Source organism: Poromitra crassiceps, assembly GCF_964638095.1.
Source record: "Poromitra crassiceps genome assembly, chromosome: 16".
NCBI lineage: Eukaryota > Metazoa > Chordata > Actinopteri > Beryciformes > Melamphaidae > Poromitra > Poromitra crassiceps.
This window is the reverse complement of record NC_139645.1, coordinates 11,458,472-11,469,562: the sequence shown is the minus strand read 5'-3', so window position 1 is coordinate 11,469,562 and position 11,091 is coordinate 11,458,472. Positions and strand designations below refer to the sequence as shown.

At 42.7% G+C, this 11,091-nt stretch overlaps 1 protein-coding gene and 1 pseudogene across 2 annotated transcripts in view; both read left to right on the top strand.

Moving 5' to 3' along the window:
• The first annotated feature begins 5,579 nt into the window (after positions 1–5,579).
• LOC310791257 (protein regulator of cytokinesis 1-like) overlaps positions 5,580–11,091 on the top strand; it is a 14,647-nt gene continuing 9,135 nt past the window's right edge. The window contains exons 1-2 of the mRNA XM_083652939.1: positions 5,580–5,710; positions 6,028–6,160. Coding sequence (XP_083509065.1) covers positions 5,700–5,710; positions 6,028–6,160 — 144 coding nt within the window. The 5' untranslated portion in view covers positions 5,580–5,699. The remainder of the gene's footprint in view (positions 5,711–6,027; positions 6,161–11,091) is intronic.
• On the top strand, positions 9,732–11,070 carry LOC310791080 (protein regulator of cytokinesis 1 pseudogene; annotated as a pseudogene). Its single transcript has 4 exons — positions 9,732–10,069; positions 10,170–10,316; positions 10,654–10,764; positions 10,912–11,070. The product of its transcript is annotated as a protein regulator of cytokinesis 1 pseudogene (transcript).

Below are 11,091 nucleotides of genomic sequence, written 5' to 3'. Positions count from 1 at the left end.
TCTTAGGAAGAAACACAGCTGCTCAGTTTGTGATCAAATATTTCGTAATGAATCAAACTTGAAGAGACACATGATAGTCCACACAGGTGAGAAACAATTTATTTGCTCAGTCTGTGGTAAATGTTTTGGTCGTAAAGCAAACTTGAAGATACACATGATAATCCACACAGGAGATAAACAATTTATTTGCTCAGTCTGTGGTAAAGGTTTTGGTCGTAAAGGACACTTGAAGGAACACATGATAGTCCACACAGGAGATAAACAATTTATTTGCTCAGTCTGTGGTAAAGGTTTTGGCCATAAAGGAGCCTTGAAGAAACACATGATAGTCCACACAGGAGATAAACAATTTAGTTGCTCAGTCTGTGGTAAAGGTTTTGGTCGTAATGACAGCTTGAAGGAACACATGATAGTCCACACAGGAGATAAACAATTTATTTGCTCAGTCTGTGGTAAAGGTTTTACTCGTAATGACAGCTTGAAGGAACACATGATAGTCCACACAGGAGATAAACAATTTATTTGCTCAGTCTGTGGTAAAGGTTTTGGTCGTAAAGGAAACTTGAAGGAACACATGATAATCCACACAGGAGATAAACAATTTATTTGCTCAGTCTGTGGTAAAGGTTTTGGTCGTAAAGAACACTTGAAGACACACATGAGTACACACGGGAGATAAACAATTTAATTGCTCAGTCTGTGGTAAAGGTTTTGGTCATAAAGGAGCCTTGAAGACACACATGACAGTCCACACAGGAGTCGATGAACAATTTAATTGCTCAGTCTGTGGTAAAGGTTTTGGTCATAAATCAAACTTGAAGTTACACATGGAAATCCACACAGGAGAGTAAACATTTAATTCAGGGTTCCCACGACCATGGAAAACCTGGAAAAGTCATGGAATGAGTAAAATCCATGAAAGTTTAGGAACAGTCATGAAATGTTGTGTGTAATGCAATTGTTGGAGAAATCTTTCATATAATGTAACAACAGCTAATGTATTCTCTGTAGCTGTTGACATGAGGTAGCTCTAATATCTGTCAACTTTAGTGCTTATTGTAATTTTTAATATGATTTTCCTGTTTTAGTTCAATAGCTTATATGATGCAGTGACACTAAAACACCATAGCAGCTGTGTCCTAATTGTCCTAGGTAATAAGTTCTGGTATTGATTCAGAGGCACCGCCTCACATTACATGGAAATTATATTATCGATTCCTGAAAGTCATGGAAAAGTTTTGAAATTGTATCCATGAAAATGTGTGGGAACTCTGTTAATAGGGCTGGGGCGCGTGACATAAGCGTGGATGAGCTGCGCTTGCCAGTGCAATGCATTGTGGTCCAGTATTGACATGACGGCTAGGCTAGTAGTTTTGTGAACACCGCGACGACAAACACACATCAACGCACATGGATTAAAGTTCTCAGTCGCTAGACGGATTTCAGTCAATTGGAGTCCGATATGAAATGTGAAAAGTATGTATATGTTGGACCCTATAGCGTACTGATTCAGCCTGGAACACCATGCATCATTACTGGCTGTTTTGGAACTTTAGAGTGAAATGAGTGTGATTATGTACACACTGTCTGCCTTTTTTACATGAAAACCTTTGGAAAATGACCAAAAGATCAGTTAAACGTTAGCATGTCTCGTTTTCTTATGTGGACAGGCAGCCACACCAAACTCCATTCATGTGGCAACTAAATGTGGCCCTGCCTATGGGTAAATTGAATACCGCCAGAACATAATTTACAAACCTTAAACGAATCGTTAGATGCCACTCTCCAACTCGGCATACATACTGTATTATCTCCCAAGAAGCACTTTGTGAATGTAAAATCTCATGTTTGGAACTGGTTCGCTCTGCTGCTGTACTACAACTGCCCTCCACTGTGTGTTTTGCGGGTAGAGCACTGTGGGAATCACCGGAAAAACATTTTAATTTGGAATGTGTGCTTCTTATTGGACTATGATTGTGTATGCCAAATTAATGTTCTCTGATGTTTCACATAATCAGTATTCCTTAATATTACCATTCAGCTCAATTGGATTTAACGATTTTTTTTTACCACTGTGTTATGTGTTAATGTAGTGTCTGCTATTGATAATAAAGTCTCCACATAATGTTTACTCAGTGTCACTAAGTCTTGTTTTCAATATGCCTCATACTTATTCTGAGAAATGCAGTTGAAGTGACCCTTGGAAACAACCTACAACTGTGTATGTTATGCCTGTTTTAATGGGCTATAATACACAATAGAGGCCAATACAAAATGTTGCTTTAACTATTAATTATGAATCAGAAGAAGTGACTTTGAGCTTCTTTCTGCTTTACAATGGCTTTCATGTTAAATGAGTGTGGCTTCATTCAGCAGGACAGACGGACACCATCTTCTTGTCACAGACATGTAAATGCATGCACACTTCAGAGTCTCCCTGAAATGTGTCCTCCACTTTTGACCCGTCCTGGCTCGTCCTTCCTCCATGGGTCAGGCAGGAGTGGTGGGCAGCCTGCAGCGCCCGGGGGACCTACTTCCTGTAGTCATTGCTGGTCAGGCAATGATCTTCTTAAGCTTGTTCAATCCTGTTTATTGATAGTGCTTAGCTAGACTTAGCTAGACATATTCTCTGTCAAGCCCTCTGAGACTGTGAGACATGTTTGTGAATTAGGGCTATACAAATCAACTTGATTTGACTTGATTTCTTGCAAGTCTTTAATGGGGGTTCCACATGGAAGAAACCCTAGGTAAGCACGGGGAGAACACATTCCAAACAGAAAGGCCCCTTTCATGACAGAGCCCATCTGGACACTATTGATGGAATCAACATCAGCTTTATTGGCCAAGTATGTTTACCTTTGCCTGGATTTTTCCAGTTAGGCTCCAGAACCCTGGCGAATTCCGCGTCCTAACTCAACCCCAACCCCCCCATCCCAACTCCTAGTCAGACCCGAGTCAAACCCATGTAACAGTCACAAATGCCTACAATACATCCTCTGTTTTGGGAACATTTTTTGGTTGCAGTAACATATTGGTCCACTGCGTGGCGCTCCGAGAGGGGGTAAGAGGAAGACAAAAAACAAGTGAAGAAAATAAACAAATTGTTGGAAAGAGAGGAAGAGAGGGATGATGCTATTAATGCTCCCTTCACATTAGAGGAAATGAAAAGGGCTATATGGAAATCAGGAATAACTTCACCGGGGAAAGATCAAATATGCTATATCATGTTGAAGCATTTGTCAGATGCTGCATTAGAGCTCATATTACACTTGTATAACAAGGTTTGTCAGTAAGGAAAGTTACCACATAGTTGGAAACAAGCAGTTATTGTTCCCATTAGGAAACCAGGAAAAGATCCCACTAATCCATCCAACTATAAACCAATTGCTTTAACATCCCACATGTGTCAAATGATGGAGCGTATGATTACACTGATTATTACTGATTATCTGGAAGTGAGGGATCTTAGATCAAGTCATCAAAGTGGATTCAATCTAAAAAGGTATTAAATGTGTTTAGTGGGAACAGAGTGGGGAGCTGATAGGACTGCTTTGCAAACTATGTAGGTTTAATAAGATCAGCTCTGGATTATGGGTGTGTAGCATATGGGTCAGCGTGTAAATCCGTGTTAAGAAAACTTGGATGTTATACAAGCACAAGCGTTAAGGATATGTAGTGGGGCCTTTAAGACAACATCTGTGCCAGCGTTGCAGGTAGATATGGGGGAAATGCCGTTGGAGTTAAGAAGACAGCAACTTATGATGACATATTGGGTTAATTTACAAGGGCATAATATTCATCGTGCAAAGTGTGTTATTGAGCCGTGCTGGGAACATGGGGAGGAGATCACAAAAAGCTTTGGTTGGGTTGCAGAAGAGAAGGCTAGATAAATGGCCATACTGGATAGGAGCTACTCTCCAACTGTTGTTCTGCCAGCTATTCCTCCTTGGTTGTTGCCACAGTCAGAAATAGACCTTAGCCTTCTTGAAGCAGTAAGAGATGATGGTAAGTTAGACTACTAGAGTGTCAGTTCGTCAGTTCATACATCAGAACAAAGTACTATAGCTATTTGCAAATGTATACAGATGGTTCTAAAGACCCAGAGACAGGTAGGTCAGCTGCAGCTATAGTAATTCCTGAGTTTGATATTGAGTGTGGGAAGAGACTGACTGATGATGTAACTGTGTTTGCATGTGAAATGATGGCAATGGTTCTTGCTTTGCAATGGGTGGAGGAGGTGAGGCCAGAGAGAGTGCTCATTGCATCAGACTCTTGTGCTGCATTAATGAGCTTACAGTGTTGTCACTCTAGGTGTAGAGAAGATTTATGAAGTGTTGCAGTCATTATTTAGAATTCACCAAATGTGTCTAACTATGTTTTGTGTGGGTCCCTGCCCATATTGGAATTGATGGGAATGAGAGGGCGGATAAAGCAGCAAAAAGTAAATGAAGGTATCTTTAAAAAAATAAACCATTCGTTGGGAGTGAGTCTGGAGGTCGAAATAGGAAAGAGGAAATAGTTAGGACAAGAGTAAGGAATGGTCATACTGCTTTAAACAGGTCCCTATTTTTGATTGGGAAACATAATAATGGGAGATGTGAGTATTGTGGAGAGGAAGAGACAGTGGATCACGTGTTATTATATTGTCAGAAGTATGTGTCAGAAAGAGATGTGTTAAAAAACGCACTCAGAGAGATTGGACAGGAGCATAATGTAATAGTCTAAGGAAATCTTCAGGGGATAAGTGTTGGATGCTCCTTCTGGAGTATTTAATATCAACAAGATTAATAAATAGAATTGGAAGAATGTATTGTAGTTAATTGGTTCCTTATTATTTAATTATGATTAGTGTGTTTATTGTTTGAAAGGAATTAATTGTTGGTGTGCATAGAATCACAAAGATAGATTTTAGTCCACACTCCAGATCAGTGGGTGGCGGTAATGCACCAGAAAGTTGTTTGCCAACCGCCATTAAACGCAAAGGAAGAAGAAGAAGAAGTGTGGTCTGGTCAGTGGGACGTGTGTTGGTTGAAGCTCCGTTCGTTAGCAGTAGCATATTATTTTCCGGTTACACACTTTCAGAAGTTTAATTTACAAACAGAAGACTCATATGTGCGAGTGATATTATCACGAATATAAAGTGGAGCCGGGGCTCCGTTAACTTAGATGAAGAAGAAGCTCCTCATGGACTCGGATGAATAGTTTAGCTGTGAAGCTAACGTTAGCTGTGAAGCTATTGGAGCTTTGAAGGATAAAGTTATTAAGTCACTGTGTGAAAATGAAAATGTCTAAAGTCCAGAAGCTGCGAGGTGGTGAAGCAGCGCCTAACTGCTGCTGTTGAAGAGGAAGTTACTCGTTCACAAGAGGAGATCGATCGACAACGAAAACTGCTGGACGCTTTACATTACATTAGTGTTTGCTAGTTGCTACGTTATCAACACAAACTCTCCATCTGATCATGAAGGAGGCGTTTGCAGCGGAATAGAAAATGGATTACAGAATGGACAATGTGTGGAATGGGCTACATGCACAACTCCACTACTTCCTGAAATTAGTACAGCTTCTTTATTTCCTGTCATCACTATTGGATGAACTGATTAATGTCAGGTGTGCTGCAGTCACAACAATGATCAGGCACACCTGGTTCATCAGTTCATCCAATAGTGTAGGACAGGAAATAAAGAATCTGGAATTCAACCATGAGAAAGAGGTAACGCTTTTACCAATAATACATTTCTGTCACGTTGAACTATTTAAACCGTGTAAAATTAACGTTAGCTGTTAGCTTAGCCAGGAGCTAATGAAACTCCCTTGCCAGCCAACGTAACGCTAGCTATGTTTCTCGCTAACAGCTAAGTTGTTGGTGCAGTTGATGTTATGCTACACAACTTTATGGGAGCGTAACGTTAATTAACACGACATGGACATTATATTTTCTTTCGTTGTTTTGTTAGCTAACGTACGTTATAGTGCAGGCAAAAACCGTCGTTTTGAACGAATTGTTTGTCCCCATGTCCGTCCATGCAGTGAGGTGATCGCAGCCGAGTCTGTGGCATGCTTGAATAAAGCTCTGTACCACCTGAAAGACATATGGGAGGAAATCGGAATCCCAGAGGACCAGAGGCTACAGAGGACCAATACTGTGAAGAACCACATTAAGGTGAAACATCTCAATGTTAGAACAGATCCTCCTACTGCTTCGCCTCTATAACGTTACACCTGTACGTCTGCGGTCTGCATCTTCTGCTGCTTTTTTACTCGTTTGCGTCAGGGACAGGGGTTTACAATGCATTAACGTTAGCCTGGTATCCATGCCTCTATGAATCACAGTTTTCATCACTATTGGAACCAGAGTGCTGAAAACTGTGATTCATAGCGGCTGGATTGGATACCAGACTAGGTTTGCATCGCTTTTATTTAGGTTTGATGGTTATTTCTTAATGTAACTGTTCTGCCATTGAACAAGTTTCAGCCTAGAATGAATATGTTACCAATGGAGTGAGTTTTACACAGGTGTGTGAGAGCGAGAGAGATGAATGGGAGAGGGACTTTCTACAAGAACACAACCCTTGAGTGAAACTTAGGCGAACTAAGGCGATTCAAAGCCCTATGAGGAAACTCAGAAGCCACATGCAAGTTGTTTTGCATGACAAGTTCAGATTGCCCTAAAAAAGCAGTTTTTCAAACTTGTTCAATTCCTCTCTTTGTTTTGTCTGTTGCGTCATCCTTCTGAATGTACTGATCTGATTTCTACCAGAGCTTACTGGATATGATGATTGCAGAAGAGGAATCTCTGAAGAAGAGGCTTATAAGTAGCATTCAGGCATGCCGCAAAGAAATGGAGAAACTCTGCCTGGAACTTCAGCTGCCCATGTTTGAGGTAACTGGAACGGTTTCAGTGCTAATGTAATGTACATTGACAAATAACCTGTTTCTATTAACATACTGCTAGAAACTGTTGATGAACGGCTAATAGCTCAACTTATTAGCTTATGTCTTAGATACTTTTTCTGATTATCCACAATTTAGAGTTCACTCAATGTTTTGAACAACTTGGGTATAACTGAAGTTTGTTAAACTATCCCAGTCACTAAAGTTATTGGCTGTAGACTAACTGCCTCGGAACTGGCATGAGAAACGCCACATCTTGAAAATTTACAGTTTCTTGTTTTGTTGTTTCTCTTCTGTAAATCCAGGAGGAGCACAGTATCAGCATGCTGCAGCGAGAGAAGGACATCCGCACACGAGTGGAGCTTCTGATGAAAGAGAAGACCCAACTGATGCAGCACCTGAAGGCGCTGTTGGAGCAGGACCAGGACCTTTGTGACATCTTGTGCTCCACGTCGTATGTCATCTCTCCGGACTCTGTCCCTTCGCTGGAACAGCTGGAAAACTTCCGCCAGCACATCGACAGCAAGACTGCAGAGAAGGTGGGAGCCGGTTGTAGAACAACCATCCTTGCAGAGGTCAAAGAGGCAGAGGTCAAAGAGAAAACAGTCATCTCTAAAAAGTGTACCACAACCACCAGGGCTACCCACAACCCTAAAACAGCCCCAACAGCAGCTGCAGAGGGAGTCCCTCTCAAGAGGCAGGATAGGTTTAAGAAGAGCACCAGGGCACGCCCATCCCTTAGGCTGCAAAAAGACATCCCCCGTCTGCCCCGAGCCCGTCGGGCCGTGGTAAGCCCAGCCATTAGGCTGCATTTGGAGGCCCACAACCAGAGCTTGGCAGAGACCCCAAAAGACAAGCCCAGCCCGACCCTACGCTGTTGGTCCCAGCCATGGCAATCCCATAGGCTAGCATTAGAGGCCCTGGGTTCGGTACAATGTTCGATATATAGCCTAGTGAAATATTAGAACATTACAATGCTGTTAACCACTACATGTCGCTCTGGTCAAAGGCTAAACTAATCAAATTAGAAGCCATGGACAGACATGTGTAATTGATCACGGCGTATGACGAGTGTAATGTGCTCACTAACTGGTGCCACCCTCTGCTGTGTTGGTGCTACAGCTGGAGGAATGCAAGGCAGAGAATGAGCCGGTGTGTGAGAGTCGGCGAGAGAGGATACAGCAGCTGTGGGACAGACTGCAGGAGGAGAGAGAGGCCTTTTTTGAAGACATGGTCGCATCCAAGAAGAAGGACCTGGAGGTGGTAAGTGAAACCTGACCCCCCCCCCCCCCCCCCCCCCCCCCAAGTGTCCTGTATAACTTCAATTTAATTCTATGTATTATTCCTGGCTGCCATTGCTGTGGTTGCTATTTGTAGCTCCATGTACTCATTCTACTCCCTCCATCAGTTAGAAACAGAGGTCCAGCGCCTGGAGGAGCTCAAACTGCTGAACATTCGCAACGTTATCCACGCCATCCGCTCCGAGATAGCTGTGCTTTGGGAAAAGTGCTTCTTCAGCACTGACCAGCGGCAGGCTTTCCTGCCATATTTTAGCGGTGGGTTCAATAGTTTTGATATTTTGGCCATGATCTTAACTCATTGAGTGCCAATGACGACGCCTGTCGTCAAAGTAATTAGTAACGTAGAGTGCCAAAGACGATAGCTGTCGTCAATTGCCTTTTTTGACGGTGGGACGTGGATCAAAGCCTTATGTATGTCCTGTACAAATATTGTAGCTATTGAAGCTGTATAACCTATTTTACGGACTCATCAGGTGGCGACAGTCCTCTCCAGATTAGAGAAATGTCCGGAATACAGCCTGAAAAAGCCCCCTTATCAAAGAGAAACCGCTCATGCTGCACCCCAGAGCCATGTAGATTGCTCTGGCTGCAGCTGACGGTGCCTGCGAAACAGCAGTCAATCCGCTCCCACAACTGAGCTCCTCTGCCTGTCTGTCTGCATAGTTTCTTCACACGATTAGCCGCCAGAAAGGCAGCACCCGACGCCGAAGTGCCAAACCTTTCCCTGCAGTCCGGGTTGGCATTTCCTTGTCGCGCTGCCTGGGAGGCGGCGCACAAAAAGCACTCCGAAAATAGACGCTGGGTGCGTGAAGCTGTGTGTTACTAGTGTGGGGAGGAGTTTGCAGCTGAGGCGGGGGAGAGGGGGGTGGGGCACGCACCCGCAGGGCAGCACACAACTACGCCACGTCACTACATCAGAAAATATTAGCTAGAGTCAGTGAATGTGCTTGAAATGCTGCATTTCACAAAAGGCTGAATATCTCAGCTTCTAGATGGAAATGCCTGTTTTTGCTGTTTTTGACCTATCTTCTCCGGCTGATAACTAAAGAACGGAAAATGGTATCAATAAACTTTTTTTTGCTGATGATACAATAGAGTCTCCTTGTTCTTTTTGCGTGTTCGGTGTTTACATAGTAATATCACACAATATTCTGTGGGCCTCGAGAAATCACTGAAAACGCTCTGAAACTCTGGCACTGGGAGCGTCCGTTCTCCAAAAGTGGCTGGCACTCAATGAGTTAATGTATTAAATGCATGTATTAAAAAAAATAAAAAAAAAATAGGCTAAAACCGTTATTTCAGAGGATTTTACTGAGGAGCTGTTGGAGCGGCATGATGCTGAGATCCAGCATCTGAAGCAGCATTATGAAGAGCACAAGGAGCTTTTTGAAGGGGTTCACCAGTGGGAGGACAGCTGGAGACTCTTCCAGGAGCTGGAGGTGAGCACTCTTTCCAGCAGAAAAGGAAGCTTTTCCCCAACACCAAGTCAAGGCGAGACCTGTCCTGAGCTTACCCAATCCACATGAAGTTGCAGTGGTAATAGAGCCAATTCAGTTAGACAGTACAGTTATACAGTACATGGTATAGTATAACTGTTATACTGCCATCTTCAATCTCATTTAATTGCCTCTAGTATTAACATAATATGCAAATGGAGTGAAGTTGAAAAACAGGAGACAGGGCATGCGTCAGTGTGCTCATTGAGTCACCATCATTGCTTAAATGACTGCATGTTAGGAAAAAGTGTTTAACTAAGGTCTGGTTGCCTTTCTCATTCCCAGAAAAAATCCACAGATCCCACAAGATTCACCAACAGAGGAAGGAATCTTCTCAAAGAGGAGAAACAAAGGTCTGACCTGCAGAAAAGCTTGCCCAAGGTTAGATGCGATGGCCATCTATCTATTTTATTTATTTTCATTAATTAGTTAAAAATATATCTAATAATAACACATTAATTGTATGTATGTTTTGTTTTAGCTTGAGAAGAAACTGAAAGCGCAGATCGATGCCTGGGAGAGTGAGCAGGGACGGGAGTTTCTGGTGCACGGTCAGATGTTTCTGCAGTACGTGGAGGAGCAGTGGGGGCTGCATCGCATGGAGAAAGAACAGGAGAAACTAGATAGGGTAAGCAGCATGTTGTTCTGTATTATTAAACTAGATAGGGTAAGCAGCATGTTGTTCTGTTTGATTTAATTGATCCTTTATTTAACCAGGGTAATCACATTGAGATTTCCATCTGTTTTTCAAGACAACTGTTCATCAAGAAGGAAACCTAGGTACTTAGAAGATGACACCACCTCTATCATCTTGTTTTGCAGTGTAGTAATTTGAGGCATAGTAGCACACTGGAAATTGGATTTTGAAAAAAAAGCGGATTTAGAAAAAAAAGCATCTTCAAACTGGGTATGTATGTTTTCTGAGACGTGATGCAGCCTCTCTTTTTTTCTACACATCCCAACAGCACCTCAAGAAGAGCAGACAGATGGAGGAGGACATGCTGTATGGGACAACGGTACGGACACCCACCAAACACAGATTCCTCGGCACTCCCACGGCCAATAAATCAAGAAAGGTTTGCAATCACACTTCCTCTCTTCTTAACATAAACCCAAAGCATGGCTTACGTTTCTGCTAATAATCTTTTTTTTTTGTCTGCCTAAAAATGCCAGAGTACGCAAGCACTAAATCCTCCCTCTATCCTCTATCCATCTTTTACCAGCTTAACGCCACCTCCACCATCTCTAGTGCCAACTCTAACAGCACCGTGCGCTCAGGCTACGGTGGAGCCGTCTTTCGCTCGCCTGTGTCCCGCCCCCCACTCTCAGCAAATAAGGTTTGTTTTCTTTTCTGTCCTTCAGCCACATTCTGCATCTACTGAATGTAAACGAGTAACAACGTT